General features: G+C 50.2%; 7 protein-coding genes across 7 annotated transcripts; 6 read left to right on the forward strand and 1 right to left on the reverse strand.

Annotated features, from left to right (window-relative positions):
• Nucleotides 1–673: 673 nt before the first annotated feature.
• KD926_000784 (SDR family NAD(P)-dependent oxidoreductase) lies at nucleotides 674–1631 on the reverse strand (the record flags this gene model as incomplete). Its single annotated transcript, XM_053104600.1, has 2 exons — nucleotides 674–1225; nucleotides 1275–1631. The coding sequence occupies 2 exons, from the start codon at nucleotides 1629–1631 to the stop codon at nucleotides 674–676; spliced, it is 909 nt and encodes a 302-aa protein (XP_052952117.1).
• Nucleotides 1632–2830: 1199 nt separating this feature from the next.
• KD926_000785 (SGNH/GDSL hydrolase family protein) lies at nucleotides 2831–4197 on the forward strand (the record flags this gene model as incomplete). Its single annotated transcript, XM_053104601.1, has 4 exons — nucleotides 2831–2875; nucleotides 2943–3376; nucleotides 3436–3546; nucleotides 3618–4197. The coding sequence occupies 4 exons, from the start codon at nucleotides 2831–2833 to the stop codon at nucleotides 4195–4197; spliced, it is 1170 nt and encodes a 389-aa protein (XP_052952118.1).
• Nucleotides 4198–5650: 1453 nt separating this feature from the next.
• Nucleotides 5651–6037, forward strand: KD926_000786 (uncharacterized protein; the record flags this gene model as incomplete). The annotated part of the gene is made up of 1 exon (XM_053104602.1): nucleotides 5651–6037. One exon carries the CDS (start codon nucleotides 5651–5653, stop codon nucleotides 6035–6037), a length of 387 nt encoding a protein of 128 aa, XP_052952119.1.
• A 1592-nt stretch (nucleotides 6038–7629) lies between these two features.
• KD926_000787 (purine-nucleoside phosphorylase) lies at nucleotides 7630–8899 on the forward strand (the record flags this gene model as incomplete). The annotated part of the gene is made up of 2 exons (XM_053104603.1): nucleotides 7630–7779; nucleotides 7835–8899. 2 exons carry the CDS (start codon nucleotides 7630–7632, stop codon nucleotides 8897–8899), a joined length of 1215 nt encoding a protein of 404 aa, XP_052952120.1.
• Nucleotides 8900–9820: 921 nt separating this feature from the next.
• Nucleotides 9821–10993, forward strand: KD926_000788 (SGNH/GDSL hydrolase family protein; the record flags this gene model as incomplete). Its single annotated transcript, XM_053104604.1, has 3 exons — nucleotides 9821–10018; nucleotides 10068–10697; nucleotides 10760–10993. 3 exons carry the CDS (start codon nucleotides 9821–9823, stop codon nucleotides 10991–10993), a joined length of 1062 nt encoding a protein of 353 aa, XP_052952121.1.
• A 656-nt stretch (nucleotides 10994–11649) lies between these two features.
• KD926_000789 (putative MFS multidrug transporter) lies at nucleotides 11650–14884 on the forward strand (the record flags this gene model as incomplete). The annotated part of the gene is made up of 6 exons (XM_053104605.1): nucleotides 11650–12258; nucleotides 12362–12416; nucleotides 13177–13338; nucleotides 13470–13715; nucleotides 13789–14073; nucleotides 14139–14884. 6 exons carry the CDS (start codon nucleotides 11650–11652, stop codon nucleotides 14882–14884), a joined length of 2103 nt encoding a protein of 700 aa, XP_052952122.1.
• Nucleotides 14885–18244: 3360 nt separating this feature from the next.
• KD926_000790 (FAD-dependent oxidoreductase) lies at nucleotides 18245–19746 on the forward strand (the record flags this gene model as incomplete). Its single annotated transcript, XM_053104606.1, has 2 exons — nucleotides 18245–19318; nucleotides 19375–19746. 2 exons carry the CDS (start codon nucleotides 18245–18247, stop codon nucleotides 19744–19746), a joined length of 1446 nt encoding a protein of 481 aa, XP_052952123.1.
• Nucleotides 19747–20281: the final 535 nt, after the last annotated feature.

Genomic DNA, 20281 nt, shown 5'->3' on the forward strand with positions numbered 1-20281 from the left:
TTTACCAACTTGTTCTCGAACAACATAAGAGTCGTAAAGCTCGCGGATAAGCGATTGTCCTGAGTGATTAGAATGAACTTTCGAGAGATGCTCGTAGATTTTGAATTCACGATCGGTTGCCGTGGGATGATGATTGGGCAAGGGCGTGGACATTTTCAGAACTTGAAATTTGTTGTTCCTAGAGTGATGATGTTAAATAACAAGGGGCTTATCCTTAAATGCGGTCGCAATGTAAACGCACCGAAGATCCCGGCATAGCCAGTTTGTGGAGTACGCTCCATAGCCCAGCTTGCCGGTTACTTGATATCTGCCCTCATATAGATCGCCGAAATTCACTGAGAATGCCCCTCAGGCCTGTAATGCGGTAGGGTCTCCTCTTCGGCCGGAGTTCCCAGGGGTATAGTTTTAGAATATTATATTCTTGACACTTTTCTTAAGGGAGTTAGTGGTCTTCGCCATAGGGCAGCTCTCAAACCCCTTGATTGAAACATCATCGTTGCTTAAAAAAGAAACGTACATGTTTCGGGTGGAAGGGGTGGTTCAGACTGATGCGAGATGGACGCGCCGGTAAAAACGCGAATTCAATCGCATGGCATTTCCTCGGCCATATTGGTAAAAATTCTATACATCACAATTGTATGTATCCTTGGGTAAATTCATCCTCAAAAACTAATCATCCTCTTCTCCTTGCGGCGTCGGCCTTGATCTCCTCCTCCGCCTTGCCCTTCCAACTCTCCTCCCATCGCGACAACGCCACTCGGCCCTCAATAACATCCTGACTAGCCCAGTGCATGCGAGCATTATCCAACGCGACATCCACATCATCATCGGGGCAAATGATATAAAATGCGCCCTTCTGCAACCCCCTATACAGCTCCTCTGCCACCTGGCTCGGAAACCACGCCCCGTCCATTTTCTTCACCTCAGTCTCCGCCGTGGGTCCGGCGTTCCCCATGAACCCGGTCCATGTCCATCCGGGCACCAGCAAATGGACCGAGATGTGCGAACTGGCGGGTTCCGATCGTAGATCATGTGCCAGGTGCTCTGCAAGGTTCTTGACGGCCGCTTTGGAGGAGTTGTAGGCAGGATTGTTCCCGCCAGGAGGATTGGTGATGCCTTGTTTAGAGCCCGTGATGATGATTGATTTGGGAGTCGTGGTGGAATGGAGAAGGGGGAGTGTGGCTGCGATGCCGTTCAGGAGGCCAATAGTGTTGGTGTCGAAGGTCTGATCGCTCGTTAGAAATGCATCACAGGAGCTGACTTGGGGTATGTACCTTCTTCCAGTAGTCCACATCTGACCACGGCTTGAGTTTTCCCTCTTTTTGGCTCTGCGGCTTATAAGACGCGCCCGCATTTAACATGACCAAATCCACTCCGCCAAAGGCAGAGGACACTTGCGCGACAGTCTCATTCCATTTCGCTCGATCCGCGACGTCGAGCACATAAGCCTCAGTCTTGAGACTAGGATTCAAGTCCGCCAGCTCAGCCTTTGCCTTTTGGAGATTCTCGGCGTTAATATCTAGCAGAGCCAGATGCATTCCCTGGCTGCGACAGAGCTTAGCGGTCGCAAAGCCTACGCCGGACGCGGCGCCCGTGATCAAGGCAGTTTTCCGGGATTGGATGGCGGCCATTCTGTTTGTGCTCGAAATATCAAAATCCTGGATTGAAGAATGGGATGAAGGTTGAATGTTATTTATGGTCTCGAATCAATTGCCCCACCCCGTCATCACCATGGCGGGGGGCGGAGTTAGTGGAGTTAGGGATTTAGTTACGGAACCTTATGATGTGCATAAATATTATTCACGCCTACATTATTTACAATTGCGATGGATTGTTTTGTGCTTCTCAAAGCTCTGTTCAGAATCCTCCAAGTCTAGGCTGCACTAGACCACTACCTCGAATATTTCATACATCTCACCCGCATACTTCTATCCTACAAGTCTCATTGCTCGAGCCTCTATCAGCTCCCTATTCAACGAAGATATACACCATCGAAGGATGACACGGAATAGTACGATATTGTTACTGCTTGACTCTCGAATCATACTACATACAATCAAGCTAGCCCGTGGAAATATTCAAATAGAATCATGCAGTTTCTGACACGCTTGGGATGTATGACGTCATTGTGTTTTGTTGCTAATCTGTACATTCTTGTAGTCTAATTCTTGTAGTCTACTCAGCTGTGGGTCGAGTCGTGAGTAAAATTACTTTTGGTTAACATACAATATATCTTACGGGTGACCCTTTTACTAAGTGACAGCTCCAAGCTACTTTTTTATTCCATCACTTTGATAACCAAGGCCGTCTCTACGGATACAATAGCACAAACCATAGCCATTTGCTACTCACATGCATCCAGCCGCCATCTATCACTATTCGATATCTCCTAGTGCGGAGGAAAGGCTTGACAGGAAAGGTTAAAGCAAGAAGCCAGGCAATTAGTGCAGAGAGAGACGGGAAGAATTCCTGATCAACACTACACTGCCCATTTACCCGGTTTAGCCGTCCGGCTACAAGAACCAAGCATCAATCATGCAGATTCACTAAAAATATGCGGGGGGACGTTGTCTCCGTTCTTCTAGCGGAGAAGTAAATGCGGGGTGATTTTTGAATTAGAGCGGGGATAGAGTATCTATTTAAACCGGGTCGAAGTGGGCGGAGTTGCATCCGGATACACACTCTCTATCAGCTCACTATGGCGGTCTCTATATATCTAGTCTGTTTACTAGCACTTCTGTTTCAGAGAGTCACTTCCCATCCAGCAAACGCTTTATCTCGACGAGATGGTCTCCACAAAGACTCCCACTGGGTCGGGATCTGGACTACAATGCCGCAACTGACGGAGCCGAATAACCTTCCTCCCCAGCCATTCGTACGCACATTTACTTTGTCCATCTAGTTACGTCTAGCTTCATACATGTATGCTAACCAACCACAAGAATGCGACATATAAATTTCAAAACACCACTCTACGTCAAACAATCCGCATCAACTACCCAGCTACGCGGATCCGTCTCCGAATATCCAATGCGTTTGGGACTGGAGATCTGCCAATTTCGAAAGTCGCCATTAGTCGGACCAAGAATGATACTTTAGGCGTTCATGAGATTCTGTCCGATACAACAGAGGGTATCTTATTCAGTGGAAACCCGGACATCATTATTCCAAATGGCGCCTTGGCGGTGTCTGATCCTATCAAGTTTCCATTAGAAAGAGCGCAGGAGACGATTACCGTGGATATTTATCTTGATAACGGCCAAAGTGGCGGGATCACGGCCCACCCATCAAGTCGGACGACGTCTTGGTTGGCACTGGGCGATTGGGTTGGAGAACCAACTTTGAGCGATGCGGATGCGAAGAGCGTGGATCATTGGTATGTCACCCTACCATCTTCTTTTTCAACAGTGGCATAGCTCACATCAGCTACTACAGGTACTTGATTAGTGCCGTCGAGGCCCTTCTCCCCAATAAAGCGCACAGCTGCGTCATCATTGGCGACAGCATCACGGACGGACGGGGAAGCGAGACGAACAAGAACAATCGGTGCGATATAGCCCACCTCCCCGAAATTTCAGTCTCCCTCAGCCAACCAAGAAGCTAAACTAAACCCCCAGATGGCCCGACCTCCTTATCCCCCGCCTACAAAAAAGCCCATCAACATCCTCCCTCGCTATCCTCAACCAAGCCGTCGGCGGCAACAAGCTCCTATCCGACAACGTAGGCCCAAACGTCCTCAGCCGCATAGACCGAGACATTCTCGCACAGACGAACGTCAAATACGTGATCATTTTTTCCGGCGTCAATGACATCGGCAGCGCGCCTACAGACGACGCATCGCAAACGGACATCGAGAAACGACTACTCGTTGCATACGAACAGTTCGTGACGCGTGTGCATGCGGCCGGGATCCCTGTGTTCGGGGCAACGATCACGCCGTTCGTTGCGCCGACGGGGGTGGACTCTTTGTATTCGGATCCGAGGAGGGAGAAGACGAGGGGACGGGTGAATGAGTGGATTCGGACGAGTGGGGTATTTGATGAGGTGTTGGATTTCGATGCGGTTTTGAGAGATCCCGACAATAAGGCGCAGCTGAGGGAGGAGTATAACTCGGGGGATTATTTACATCCAAATGTTGCTGGGTATCAGAGGTTGGCAGATGCCTTTCCGTTGGGTGTATTTGGTAGGAATTATTGAGAAGAAGGATGGTCTCGAGATTGTTGACTATTCTAAGCAATCCGAGGTACCTTTTGAGAGCATCCTTCTATGCCTTATGATAGGAATGTAGCCATAGTTTTGGAGACATGAAATACTGTGTATTAGCAGGGGTAAGTCTATAAACCGCAAGAGACGGCCAATAGATGTCGATCCAGCCTATATTTTGGCCTTATGCTAGGTTTGCCATTCGCTCTAATATGTACGCACTTCTGCCTCTTGTCATTCTTCCAAAACCTATGCGTGTCTATATTGCAGCTGATTTCTCTCTCGTCTCAAGTGGACTCTTGATGGTTCTAGGGGTCAATAGAGGCCTGTACTTATGACTTAACGCATAAGGCTGAAGCCCCATGATCTGAACATTTCGTTGTTTTTCATCTAGATCTCTCCCTCCATATCTCTTGAGAAGATCTGTCTTTTCCGTCTGATCCCCAAAATTGCTCCGTTTGCCCTAATTTGTAGATAGGCTTGCCGACAATCCCTCGTAAGCGAAGATAAAATTTAACGGTGAAGAAACTAGGGAAAGTCTTGATGAAGCATGTGTACTGTTGGATTTCGTCCAAATTAAAACTGGTCTCTATTGTTTTCTTATACTGACATGGATTAAACGTAATGATTGGCACGATAAATTTAATCTGGCCTGTTTTTCAATGTGCGATATCTTGCTAGTTTAATACATAGAATCTATGCCACCGGTTACTTTCTTTGTGGCAGGATCAATGTGGCCCATAGCCGTCATAAACTTTCTTCGTGGACATGCTCGGGTGGTGGATGTCAGTTGGTTTACAAGGAGTCAAAGATCAAATGATTTATACGGCGATAGATAATGTGTACAGTGTACGCGCGTCGATCCCATCGATCTGGTCACATTTAGAATAATAGGTTTAATGCCTTCAGAATCAGGCATCAGTTTATCCCGGCTAAATCAGCCAAGCCAATCATAACCCAGCTGTGGTCGCATCATCAACAATTTTCCCGAACTGGAATCCCATACACACTCACGGATGTCCAGGAAGTATACAATCTCGAGATAGACATGACTGCCAATCTGCCGCATCACTTGAAAGCCAAGAGCAGAAGACCCGGGCGCAAGCATACCCCTACCAACCACAACCCAGCCATAGTCCCACTCCATCCAGCCGGCCTCAGATGATAATCATCTAAGTTAATCTCGATCCAGCCCAGCACACGTCATGCACGTGTGCAACCTGCCATGACGTCAGTGCGTCTGTCAGATGCCCCTCCCCCATCTACTCTTATACCGTGGATCTTTCCAGGTTCTGATTGTCATTGTTGTCGTTTATCTTGTTCCTGAAATCTGACCCCTTTCTGTCATCTCGATCTGTCAATAATCTCATCCCTCGCCTCCATCCAGGTATGTTGTCCTAGTACCACATCCATCCAACCCTAACACTCCAGCCAGCTAGCTAGCAAAATGCCCTCCATCCACGAACGCATCCGCGACGACCTCTTGATCAAAGAGCGCTCGCTCTGGACGGCCCTCACGTCCGCCGACCCTGGTCCTGAAATCGAGAAACTCTCCAACGAAGAAGTGAATCTACTGTTTCCCAAGACGCCCATTCTCACGCTGGACGGCGAGCCCTCGATCCAAGACACTCTGAAGCCGCCCTTCCACCACTTTGACTCCTACGAGCTGCAGGAAGTCCGCGTTATCATCATCGACCTCATGGCTGGCACCGTGACGTACAAGATCAACGCGTCGCAGGGTGGTAAGGCGTACGTTGCCACGGGGTCGACGACATGGAGCCAGGCGTCGGATGGGGAGTGGAGAATTGTCGCTCATACTGAGACGTTGCTCTGAGTGATCTTATGCTTCATCTTACTTTCTTGAACCTGCTCATTGGGTTGGGGGTTCTTTGTCTTTGTGAACGACAGAGGGGTGGTGTTTCATTTCTCCTGTTTATCTTTCTTGGATTTTATATCTTTTGATTACTCAGTATATACCTTACGGCGAGAGACGCGGTAGAGTGAACATTTCATATGATGAATTATGAATTCGAATTTAATTATCATTTCCAAGAAATTCCAGATCCAACAATTACTATTGAGGGGTAGTGTTGATCGTAATCTATTGTGATGATGTCATCGGTCGCTTCGCCAAGGACGAAATTTGCGCCGCTGATGTCGTGCGCGGCCAATTATAGAAGGAACCCTAGTAATATACGCCTGGATGGCATCACGCATTCCGATTTGAGTAATGGATATATTGATATTTACTGTTGTTTAAGTGAAAGATATGTCTAATTGCAATTAGATCCGCTCTGCAGTATCTGGTGCCGGTTATAGCCATTTTCTTCCGGTGATTACCGGATGCCGCGGATCGAGGAAGATCAAGATCGGGCTGAACTATATCTTTTATTCGGTATTATACTTTAATGTCAGAGTCATTGACCTGTTGAAACTTTAAAGGAGTTGATATCTATTTATTGCTTTACACTAACATTAAGAAAACATGTATGGGTCGTGTTTTAACAATTCTTAATCACTGCTATTCTTGTTCTTTGGATCAATCCGGATTAAATTCATGCTTCGCTACTGAGATTCGAGATTTGTTTCTTCAAGATCTCACAATGGACAGATTTAATCTATGTTTAATGGACAATCGAGTATCAGGAACAAGATGGGGTATACTTCGACAGTTTCTGAAAATCGTCAAAATAAGATTAAAGCCGTGGAATGAATTGTGATCAACACTGACAGTCTTCCCTTATGCCTATCGACTAAGGAGGCCCGTGCTTCCTACCATGTATTCTAAGTTTGGCTGACAGGTCATTGAACTCTGGTACCTATCTTATTGATGGTGGTCTCTCCTTCGCATATCAGGAACACACGATAAGATGGAAGGCGTACTCCACCTAACGCAGGTACACAATGAGCTGACGAACAAAGAATCAAGGATCTGAAAACTCCGATGATGGATAGATACATGATAAGACCATAATATGTCTACTGGTAGTGTCCCCACCTTTTAATTCCTATTACTAACGAACTAACAAGCGAGTTACTCTGCAGGCGTTGATATCCAACAATCCGGTATCAACGGATATCACCCGAGTTAGCGAGCCATGGAGCCAGCGATAAGCCTTTACCTATTGGCCGATTAGCGTTAACCACACGAGCTTAATCTCCGCTATCAGCGCCGATCATCGCCCCTTGCGTGACATTTGTCAATATCCGCCTCTTTTGGCTGCTTTTTTTTTTTTTTTTTTTTTTTTATCTCTCGTTTGTTTTGGCTCCGATCGCCGGATGCCGAAGAAGCTGTGAAGAATTCGATGGAACGGGAACGGAAGCTATGGGGCTATATATTGGGCTTTTTCCCGGTCTGTGGAATTTTTTTTCTTTTTCTCTCCAGTCAATTGGTGATAGATAGGCTTTGACCAGACACCAGCAGCCATGCAGCTTCTCCAGTCCCTCTCAGCTGGCTTGCTCTTCGCCAGCAGCTGCTTGCTTCCGTCCGTTGCAGCTAACCCGGCTGCCCGTCGCTATGACTCGCAGGTGAAGCATGCGTCGCCCATCGCGCCCAAGGTCTTCATCATCTCGATGGTATGTTCATTCCCCACCCATTGCAGTGTGCACACATATCTAACCCCAGCTCCAGTTTGAACCCGAAGCCGCCGCCTGGTGGGGAATCCCCGACTTCGACCTCCTCGCCCACAACATCACCATCCCTGGCGCCTCTCCCATCTTCCCCGACGTGCACTGCACCGCCGACCATAGTGTCTGCCAGCTCGTGACCGGCGAAGGCGAAATCAACGCCGCCATCACGGTCTCGTCGATAGCCTTCTCGCCCCTCTTCGACCTCACCCACACCTACTTCCTCGTCGCCGGCATCGCCGGCATCAACCCCGAGGTCGGCACGATCTGCGGCGCCACCTTCGCCCGCTTCGCCATCCAAGTCGCTCTGCAGTACGAGATCGACCTGCGCGAACTCCCCGGCAACTACTCCACCAGCTACATCCCCCAGGGCGCCCAGTACCCCAACCAATACCCGACCAGCATCTACGGCACCGAGGTCTTCGAAGTCAACGCCGAGCTGCGCTCCCTGGCCGCCTCGTTCGCCCGCAAGGCCAACCTCTCCGACTCGGCCACGGCCCAGGCCTACCGCGCTAACTACGCCTCTGCTGAAGGCGACATCTACGCGGCTGCCACGCGCGCACCCTCCGTTATCGAATGCGACGTCGCTACTACAGACGTCTACTACAGCGGCGAGCTCCTCAGCTCCGCTTTCGCTAATACCACGCGCGTCTGGACCAACGGCACCGGCACGTACTGCTCCACGGCGCAGGAGGATAACGCCACCCTGGAGGCCCTCCTGCGGACGTCGTACCACAACCGGACCGATTTCTCGCGGATCATCGTCATGCGCACCGCGTCGGACTTTGAACGCCCGTATCCCGGTCAGTCGGCGCTCGATAATCTGATGTTCGCGGAGCAGGGCGCGTTCGAGCCTGCCGTCGAGAACCTGTATAATGCGGGTATTGAGGTCGTGAAGGGGATTGTTGGGGAGTGGAACTCGACGTTCGAGAAGGGCGTTAAGCCGAGTAACTACGTCGGTGATATCTTTGGGACGTTGGGTGGGAAGCCAAGTTTTGGCCCTGGTAGGAAGCAGGCGTTGAGTGATGCCGGGGCGATTACGAAGAGGAATGTGAAGATCAGGGTGTAGGTTTGCTTGTACAATTGGGATTGTTGTATTATAAGGACGTGTGGTTATGTGTGGATGATAGATTGACAGTTTTGATTAGCCCAGTTGACGTGTATAGTTGGTAGGAATTGATGATTCTAATAAATTCAATTGATACCATAAGTCTCGCTCGTGCTAATCTAGAATACTAGGTGTCTTGGCACCAGAAGAGCACGAGGTCATCAACGCTGTAGCCCTAACCCGGTGGCAGTACTATATACGAATTCACCAACAGTTTCAATTGTATTCGTTTAGCCCATCTATTGGCTTTCCATTAGAACACTCACAACAGAACCACATACAGAGATTTGAAATAGACCTGAGATTATGGCTGGCCGAATAGCGACCAAGAACATGCGACTTGGATCTCTTGTTACCGGGTAGGGGTGGCTCAATGTGAGCTAAGCAAGGGTTAGCATTCTTGACATGCTAACTATCGTGCGATCGATTGCATAACCAGGGTAGCTAGCCCTATGAGGGCTCAGCCTTTGCATACTAGGATAGAGTGATCTAACTGTATATATGGATTTTACTGAATGAGCTGTCTAGCTGCATGATTAGAATCCAATAGTCCAGGATTTGAACAATAGAAGCTGAATCGAAAACAGGAATTGTGGTCAAGTGCAAGAACACTTCAGCAAACATCGGAAAGACCCTTGCAGGCATCCCATACTTTAATTGCGTCTAATTGTCCGGGTCAACATGACTGGTGGCCCGACTGGTCTATTTAGCCGTCTCCACCGCATCCCCCGCATTCATTCCTTATTGATAACTCCAAGCGCTAGTGAGGATTGTCCCGACGGGAAAACGGAGGAAATTGCCGACAGTTGCCAAAAGTTATATAGCCCTCTGATCTTCCTGATCTTCCTCGCGATATGCTAGTCGATAAAGTCAATTCCCATCATGCGTCAAGCCCACCTCCTCGCGGTCATTGTGGTCCTAACCCTCGACTTGACGCTCGCTCAACCATCCCAGAATTGGGGACCGCGAAAGTTCAGAAGCCTAGTGACCTTCGGGGACAGCTACACGGATGATTCTCGACTGAACTACTTTGGCACTCACAATGGATCCGCTCCCCCGGTCGGATGGGTGCAGCCAGACGTTCGTTTTGGGCCCTTTTTCTAAGACAAGCATGTGTTAATTCTCGCAGAGCAACTCTACCGCAACAGGGGGGTACAATTGGGGCCATTTCGTGGCGCAGGCTGCGCACGTCAATCGGTATAATTACGCCGTCAGCGGCGCCGTGTGCTCAAATGAGATCACGCCCCGGGAATTCGCCTCCATCAACGCGCTATTCCCCTCTGTTCTGGAGTATGAGGTTCCGGCCTTTCTGGCAGATAGCAAATACATCCGCGCGGGGAAGAAGTTCCTCGACATCCCGCCCAAGGAAACTGTGTATGCGATCTGGATCGGGACCAATGATGTCGGTAACGATGCTTTCATCACTGATTCGCAGGTGAAGGGCAAGACGATCCCGGATTACATTGAGTGTATCTATGCCTCGTTGGAACAGGTTTATGATAATGGAGGCAGGTACTTTGTCCTAATGAACCTTGCTCCGTTGCAGTTGGCGCCGCAGTACGCGACGCCTGAGCATGGCGGTGTGCGCCGGAGTGGGTTCTGGAAGAATAAGCCGGAGAATATCACGGAGGTCAGCTATCGGATGTGGGAGCAGGTGGCTACGGCCAACGACATATTCCAGTATAAAACGCCCTTCGAGGTGCGTATTGCGCGACGGTATCCCGGGGCCAAGTTCGCTGTGATGGATACGTTTGGATTGGTGAGTGTTCTGTTACAGACTATGCAGACTGGGAAGTAAAGAATGCAGACTGACTCGAGTAGCTGTCTCATGTGTATGAGAACCCAACGGACTACTTCCACGGCAATGTCCCGGCCAATGTCACCGGGTTCACCAAACAATGTGACGGAAATGGCGGCAACTGCGTGTTGGCTCCCAGCCCCGAGTCGTATATGTGGTTTGACGAGCTGCATCCGTCCGTGCGCACGAGCGAAATCATTGCGCAGGAGTTTGTGCAGGTTGTTCAGGGGAAGAGCAAGTGGGCGGCGTATTGGTAATTCGCCATGCATCTAGACCCAGGAAGATCCGTGCCATTGTATGCTTTGCTGTGATTTAACCCTATATAGTCAACTGATTTCAGCCTTGCGAGAAAGCCCATTCAGTCCGTTTCACATGTCTCTAAGCCTGCGGGTAATCTCGCTAGAAGGGTTGCATTCCTGACCCTGACAGTCGGAACCAGGTTAATTCAACCTCCCCTCTTGTCACATCGCCAGCACATGCATGACTGCCTCTCGACCCTCCAATCCGCTTCTCCTGACTGTCCGAAATGTTTCCCCTTCTGGCGCAGCCGAGGCGCTGGAAGAAAAAGCCAGGTATGAACTTTCCCCATATCCACCGCTAGCCACCAATCATGGGGCTGTCAGCAACCAACACTTCCCCCAACGCTCCCGGCGGGAGGATGCAAGGCCTTTAGGGCAAGGCGGACCCCATATCAGCCTTATCAGGGACACCGAATAGCCCTACTCCGACCTACTCCATCCTGCTCGTCGCGACTCACTCCCGTTCTGCACTTCACAGTATCACGCTCGTCAGTCAGTCAATAACACGAGTATATATCCCCACAACCAACAACCTCCCTTCCCCCTTTACACCCTGAACCCGCCATGGCGAATGCCACCATGTCCAGCATCTCCCAGCAGCCGAACCCATCACGATGTCGACGCCTCCTCCCCTCACGCCCCCCTCGCGTCTCATCGCCATCCGACCCGAGAACATCGCCGCTGAAGATTTCACCCTCTCCGTCCATAACCGCCCCGAACCATGGCATCCCCTCGACTACACAGTCTCCTACAACGGCTCCACCATCTTCACCGTCTTCGGTCACCCCTTCACCATCGGCCAACGCCGCACCTTCTACGACCGCTCGGGTCTCCCGCTCTTCGACCTCCGCTGTCGGTGGTATACCTCGTCGATCTTGGACCTGAAACTCCCGGGCGGCGAGAACAACCTCTTAGCAGCGAAATTGCGCGTCGCGGTCCGGGAACCCAAGGCTACGATTACATTTCAGAATGCAGTTGCCGGAGACCTTTCGTCTTCGAGTTCTCGACGAAGCAGCAAGCTTCCGATGACCGATCAGGTCACGATGGAAGTCCATGCCCAGGACCTGGATAATATGGTGCAGGTCGTGGTAGTCGAGAACCGCAATGTTGCTTCCATTCATCGCATCACGGACCCTGAGCAGTTGACGGAGGGTCAGATGCCGCCGTTTCGGTTAAGGCCTAAATGGGACGTTAGGATTGCGCAGGGAGTGGATATTTCGTTGGTTAGTGACTTTTCTTTCTCATATATTTCTTGTGCCTATCCCTGAAACAGTGGAGGGAACAAGAGTGTTGGTTCTGGAGGGTTGCTAATTATTTACTGATTAGATTGCCGTCGTGGTGGTGATTCTGGGTCAAAATGCTGGGGATATAGCATATAATAGTCCGGCAATGGTCGGCTGAGGGTGAAGAAGTATTGGTTCTTCCATTGTTGAGTCAAGTCAGGCACGATAGCGAGGCAGTTCTTGCAGGGTTTGCATCGCTGGACGATGTATGTTGGCCTCAGGCATTTAGGTGCCTGAGGTGTAATCTCTCCACCCCTTCATAGCTATAGTCACGCAACACCTTGGAAGACCACTTTGTCAACCAACGCTTGGGGTAATATATCATGGGCTTAATTGTCGTCAGATTATTCGAAATAGCCTACGTTGATTTAAGTTTGTCTCTTTAATTGTCTAGAGGACAATATCTTGGGTGGGATGTTAAGATGGTTTACTGTTTACCTAAATATACTTCCGCTTAGTATTCGCATAAATGTACAGTAGTTAGCCATATAACAACGAACGAACCATTATTAGACAATTCGAGTAGCTTAGGTAGTATAGCTTATTTTTCTCAGCACTGTCCATGAAGTATCAAATAGAATCTAGTAATCCAGACTGTCCTTCCTTCTTGAAGCTGTGACGTGATGCCGCCGCGGCAGGCACGCTAGACCCTTTTGAGGCCGGCCAGGCAGGGTCATGTGCAGGCGGAAGTCCAACGGAGGATCCCTGCCCTTCTGCCTTCCTGCCTTTCTGCTTGTACACTGTACTTCTGCTTTCTAATAACCTCGAGGCTCGGTGTGCATTTCTAATGCTTTCTGGTCGTGATGCAACCTTCCATCCAATGAAACCACCCCTTACCTCCGAACGGTGGGGTCCTAGCACAATCCCTATCGGCAACCCCAACCGAACGGTCGCCTATCGATGCCTGCAACGATGAAACTGGCTCTTTGGACCCTGCGTGTTCTTTGAATTTCGACCATGCTCCTGGTGACACCGCGTCCCCATTGACCATCTCACAACATGACGACCGACCAGGATGCCGTATGGGGCCAGCGATGGCGTTCCTCGCCGGGTTTCATCGTCGCTACCATGTCAATGGCCTTGTTCACCGGCAAGTTGTAGCTCTGTCCCACCACCACCTGCAACACCGAACTAACACCTATCCTGAATAGACGTTTTCCTATACACCTTCCTCGTTCCTATCCTGCCTTATGTCCTCGAGAACCGCCTCGGAATTGATCCCTCCTTGACCCAGCGTCTCAGCTTCGCCCTGCTGGCCGAAAGTTCCGTCATCGCCCTGGTCTGTAGCCCCTTCATCGGGAACTACGCAGATACCCTTCCTTCGAAGAAAGCAGTTCTTTTAGCCTCTCTGGCAGTTGTGCTGCTCGGATCGATCGTTCTCGCGGCCGCAACCTCGGGTATGTACTTCTGCGACCGTGGCGATGGATGCCAATTCATAAGACATGGGAATGGGAGCTGACGGACACAAAGCGGCGGTTTTGTTCATAGGTCGTCTGATCCAAGCCATTGCGAGTTCGTTCATTTGGGTCGTTGGATATGCGACCATCGCCGATAATGTTCAGCCAGAGAACCTGGGGAAGACGTACGGCTTTGTCTCGGTGGTCGTGGGAGCCGGGACCTCGGGCGGTCCGATCATTGCGGGTGTGTTGTTCGAATTGGGTGGATATTGGCTAGCCTGGTCGAGTGCCTTTGTCATTATATTCTTTGATATCATCTTCCGACTCTTGATGCTTGAGAGACCGAGATCGATCACAGGTAAGCAAGTGGAGCGGTGGTGGGTGCAGATCCATGATGGTTGAGCTAACCTGGTCGGACAACAGACGACGAGAACCCCGAAAATGATCCCTTACTGTCAGGTACGGGCGGTGACAGTGCCGTGGAAGAAAAGACAGGCCTCCAGTTCTACCTGTACATGTTCCGACATCGCAAATTCGTCTGTGGGGCACTGAGCTATCTGACCTTTGCGATTTTGACTACGAGCTTTGACACGACGCTGCCTCTACACGTCCGCGATGTCTTCGGCTGGAAAAGCATGCTCGCTGGTTTAATGTTTTTCGCGTTTCAGGGGCCCGGCATTGTGCTCAGTCCCCTCTGTGGCTGGCTGAAGGATCGTGTCGGGACTCGCTGGCCAACCACTGTCGGTTTCATTGGCGTAGCTCCTGTGATGTGGCTACTGGGGACGCCTGGCGACGATCGGTTCCCTTGGATCAACGAGGGCAATCGGGGACAAGTAATCTACACGGTTGCAATGACTGGGGTTGGCATTCTAACATGTTTGCTGAATGGGGCGGGGACTATCGAAGCCACGGGTACGTTTGACTGTGTTTGTGCTCTGAAATCTGTCCTTCTGACCTATGTATTCTCTGCTCTAGTGACGGTCGATGAGATCGAGGCCAGACATCCGGGGATCTTTGGTCCCCATGGAGGATACTCGCGGGCCCTGTCGATTGCCAGTATGAGCTGGACCCTCGGCTCTTTTGTCGGACCAATCCTCTCCGGCTGGCTTGCAGAGCGATTTGGCTATTATGAGATGAATTGCGCGCTGGGTATGATCTTGTCCATCTGACTTGTTTGCTTGCTGTACTATTTTGAGTTTGAACACTAACAAATCTTCCAATCCCTAGCTGTTTTATGTTTGCTCTCCGGAATCAACACCTTCATCAATTTAGATTCAACAATACAAAAGGACCGCGAGAATCAGATTGGTCAACAAGGTCCCTGACGCTTGACGATCCATTCCCGACTCTCCGGTCTAGCGATCCAAGCGCAGTTCTAAAGTTATTTCCACCTTGTTAGAGTGCAGTACGGATATACAGAGACCAAGATATAGATCACCTAGACGGAAAAATAAGCCAATTGCGGGGTTTGAGCCTTGACACCATCAGTAGACATATGATCTGACATATCGAATGTCATATCGGCCAAGAATGTGGAACGATGAGGGGTTGGACGGGAAGGGAGATGCTATTCCCCGGTCTTATCCGCCCAGAACTGGGTCAGCAGATTCGCTGGACGCAGGAATGGCTTTAGCAGCCAGCAAACGGCCGCGCTAATATTAGTTAACGGCTGGATCGCGGTAGCGGCGCGCGGTATGACTCGATTAGGAGTGGAGTTGAACATTGGACAGTCACGCTCTGCTAGCTCTGGCGGAGTTTTGGAATGTCACTCCTGCAGTCTGTACGGAGTACTGCGTACTCCGTTCGCATATCTGGCATCTGGTCAATCTCGGGGCCGCAAAACTGATGGATCTATAGAACAGATACATCCAGCAGGATCCCTGGACATGTTCAACCTCAAACTCCTGTCGGTAGATGGATACTGGGTATCTGCCAACTCGGTCCCGTGTCTTATTGCAGGACGCCGAGATTATGGCTTGTTAGGTCCGACAATCAGCACCCCCTGCTTAGCCCGAACCAGAGCTAGGTAAAAAGCGTCGGAGAAGGGATGCGACTAGTGTGAAAACTTGGCACGGTCACCTACCGCGCTGTCGATGATCGAACGTACTTAGTTCAAGGAGTGCATATTGCAATTGCATTCTGTCAGTAGTGTCAAGTTCGATCAAACAGACACTCTGCCGTCTTGGGCTTCTGTCTCTTTGGTCTGCGGGGTCGAGGAAACGGACCTCTCACAGGATTCCGTTCGTATTCGGCTTTTTCCAATCTAAACGATACTGCAGGTCTTCATCTGGGAAAATCCATCCCAGATCCCGAGTCACCGAGTAGTGGCCCTCGTACGGAACGGAAAACGGAGTCTATACATCAAAACTTTATCTGAGTCCGACACAAAGAGGAGGACATTTCTGATTTGGAGGACTTGATCGTCATGTCTCTTGGAATCCTATGTCCGAGCGCTTGATTTTTTAAAACCGAAAATTGAACACAGCTAGGCATCCGGGACCGCTCCCGACCCGGGGATAATATCATTAAGTCACTATCATAGTCCAATATCGAGAATAGAGGTTAAGGGGGGAACTTAATTCTCCCATGTGGACGATGCATCGGCACGCGCCAATCGGAAGGCTCTTTCCGTGCGTGCTAACTCCTCTACCGACCGTTGTTCGACCAATATATTGCTTGGTATGCGATCGACGAGAGCAACGACTCCTCCAGCTATCAATAGTCTGGTTTCGGACGGAAAGCGGTGGATTCGAGCGGATCTCGGAGAACGAAGAGAGGAATCTATCCAAGGAGCATAGATTGCTTTACTGGATACTCCGTACGCGAGGCAAATCCTTCCGAGGCAGTGGATTTTCTATCCTTGTTTTCAATTCCGATTTTGATTGCTGCTGCTGGCGAATTCTCACACCGAGGCAAGATCACAAGGGAGAAGGATTCTTTTACCCGAAAACCTAAAATCCCGGTCGTGGAGTTTGGCTTCTTGGTACTTTCTCCCACGGAACAAGGTGGCTGACGGGCCTGGAATCGACCCTTTAGATCGTTTCGCAGTGGCACATGACGTATCCCCTTTCCACGGACTCCTGATCATCCCCATTGCCGCCTATCTTGATCCAGCCGTCTATTGTTAGGCATTACGGAGTACTACTGCCTATGCCAACGGGCAGGGTAACTACGGGGTAAGTTGTCCGCTCGAACAGTGGAGAGCATTACGTTGACGAATCGCCATAGCTCCAGCGATTAATATCTGTGCTTTCCAGAATAAGGAGCAGCTGAACGATAGTGATACCTAGTACTAGGACTAAAATAATCTCGCTTGAAAGTCGATTCCGGAGGATGTTCCAGAAGAGGTAAGATTAGGAACAGCGAGACTAAAAAACAGGGAAATCATATATTGCTTTTTTTTTTTTTTGGGTTTCGTTTTTTCATTTGATTTTCGTGCTTGCTACTCCCTAGTCTACATGCTAACTTGCTGCTCTATCGAGCGCACACACTAACCTCCCTATCCAGCCTTGAGACTTAAGCAAGCTAACAGGTCTAACAACGTACCTAGCAGCACCAAGCCCGTCTAGCGTAGGGTTTGGGCCAGTCATCCACCCCTGCTGCCAATAACCCTAGTCAACTGATGAAGAATTTGCCTGCAGTCTTCTGATGTCTGCAGCGCCACTTGAGGGCTCGATCATTCTGTCTAGAATCTCTCTTTTTTTCTCAGTTCTTCCGGATCGCTGGGAAGCAACCACCCCCCCCCCCCCCCCCCCAAAAAATGACAAAATGACATGTAACCGACGAACTCTGTCCAAAACCTTGAACACCGGGGCCTGCGCTCGATCTATCTCCCTTTAGTCTCCTGAATGCCAAGCCGGCGCGCCAACGGCTTTCATTTTTTTTTTTTTTTTTCTTCGTTATGGATTGTGGAAGAAGGCTCCAGAGTTCGGACTGACAGCTCAGGTCCCCCGTCCCGCCTATGACAGGTCGAGCCAGAAGGCTCGGTGGAGTTCCGGCAGCGCTCTGTGACGGCATATTCTGGACATTATCGAGTGGCCCAGGAGTATTAGAGTGGGTGCCTGCAGAGGAAAAAAACGGTCGATGAATTGCTGTCCAACGATCGTGCTTCGACTCCTCCGAACACTCCCCATTCCGGCCGAATATGCTGATTGACGAGAAGGATGAACGGGCAAGACATTTTGTTCCTTCTTTGGGGAAAATGGATCTTGGTTCCTTTTTGTTTTTCTTTTTTTGCAAAAATCATTAATTGGTTTTTTACTTTTTTTTTTTTTTTTTTTTTTTTTTTTTCTTTTCCCCTCCTATCCTTTTTCTTTTTTCTTTCCTATTTTTTTTTTTTTTTTGGGCCCTCCAATATATCATATTAAGAATGGCCTGTGCCGGCTTGGTGCCGCGAAGGATTTATGCTCACGAACCCTTTGGACTTTTTTACGCCCCTCGTCTGACCCCAATTCGATTATATCACCGCTCTGTCTTCTCCATTGATGGCCAGGTTTGAGCTTTCAATACCATTCTAACGACATCAAATTATGTCAGCCGTTGAGACGAACGTGGCCGAGGTCCCCGCCCAACCGGGCAAGGACTGGTACGACTTCCCTACCGAATGCGAGCGATCCCTCACCTCCATCATGGCCCCTCGCAAGATCGCCATCATTGGGGCCGGTATTGCCGGCATTGCCTGTGCCCTGTCCTTGGCTAAAGAATTGACCCCCTTCGTTCCGGACCTCGAGATCACCATCTTCGAACGTAACGATGTCCTCTCTACCTCCGGCGGCGCCATCAACCTTACGCCGGTAGCACAGCGGCATCTCGACCAACTTGGCGTGCTAGCCGAGCTCGATCGACTCGGTGCAGAGGGCGGCTCGGATGTCGATGCCATTGAGATCTTCTCCAGTCGGTCTGGCCGACAACTGGGGTCCATCGATTTCACCGATCACGGCGGGAACGGGTTCGGCGGATATAAAGGACGACGAGTTATGCGGATCATTTTGTCGGTCGCCATGCTGGCCGTGGTGGAACGCACAAAGAATGTCGACGTCGTCTTCGGCAAGAAGCTTGTCCGTGGCGAAGAATCCGAAGACAAAGCCACCCTGCACTTCTCCGACGGCACCTCCAGCACGGCCGATCTCGTGCTCGGCTGCGACGGCGTGCACTCGGCCACCCGCCAGCACTGGATTGACAAGTCCTCACCGTCCGAGTACACCGGTATCTCATTTGTACAGAGCGTCGTCGACACCGAGAGCATCAGGGCCCCTATTCATTTCCGCTCCACCGCCATGAACATCTCTCGCCACGGCTCCTTGATCACAAGCTACGTTGACCGTGAGCACGAGCAGATCTTCCTGGCCGCCATTGTCCAAGTCAGCGAAGACCTCCTGGGCCACTATCGTCTCGAACCCGGCCAAGACTTCCGCAAACAAGCCGCTATCAAGCGAGCCTTGCGCGACGAGATGAAGTCCCGCTTCGGCAAATCCGCCCTTCCTTGTATCCGTGAAATGACCAGCAAACCCACCGATTGGATGCTCTACCCCGTCTATCAAGTCAAGCCCGGTTCAAGGTGGCACACAGACCGAGTCATGCTCCTCGGCGATGCCGCTCACGCTGTAAGCTTCCACTTCCCTTTCCCTTTCAGTCAAAAGCCAAACTAACCGCAATCAAGATGCCCCCTCGTGACGAATCAGCCGCCTACGCCCTCGACGATGCCATCCTATTCTCTCGCATTCTAGCCAAACACCGACACGAGCCCATCACGACCGCATTCAAAGCCTACGAGGACCTGCGCCGCGAGACCGTCAACTCGGCTTTCAAGTCATCGCGACGCATGTGGGAGAAGCACCGTGACATGAGCTTCCTGGAAGGCCGGCTGAAAGAGTGGACGTTACCGTTCTATCTGAAGAACTCGAAAGAGGCGCGCGAAGCCGCGTGGGAGTTCGATGCTACGAAAATCAACATTCCCCTTCCGGTCGAGGAGCAGAGTTCCAGCTCCTCGTATTCTTTCGAGAAAGAGTTTGCTGTTGCGAGAGTGAGGTGAAAGCCCCGACTCGTATTTCTCAGTCTCAGTCTCAGTCTTTGTTCTTTCGGGTTTTCTTTCTGGGTTTTTGGGGTTCGGTCTGGCTTTTACCTCTGCTTTTTGCTTCTGCGTGACTGGTTCTGCAACTGGTCTCCTGGTCTGTTGATCTTTCGTTGGTTGCTTCATGGATAGTATGGATATGGATAGATGTACGGATTGGATTGGATTGTCTTGTCTTGGGTTGTCAGGTCTCGGGTGTATGGAGTTTCAAGTCGATTCGGTTGGATTGGATTGGATTAGATTGGTCAGGATAGGTCGGTCAGGTCGGATTTTGATTTGATTGGCTTGGGTTCGGCTGGATTGAGTTGATATTGATCAGTTAACGAGATTACGATAGCGTGTTTGAATTTGTATTAGATATATGGATTATATTACATCACTGCAAATGGATAATCTATGGTGCTTTGTATTTTGCGAGACAGGGATGTACAGTGGGTTATGTTTGATTGGTACTGTGTTGTTTGTCTTCGACATTGCGTTCGTTACTGGACTCGTT

The sequence above is a fragment of the Aspergillus affinis genome (genome assembly GCF_023601865.1).
Source record: "Aspergillus affinis strain CMG 70 chromosome Unknown NODE_116_length_112947_cov_90_404359, whole genome shotgun sequence".
In the NCBI taxonomy this organism is placed as follows: Eukaryota; Fungi; Ascomycota; class Eurotiomycetes; order Eurotiales; family Aspergillaceae; genus Aspergillus; species Aspergillus affinis.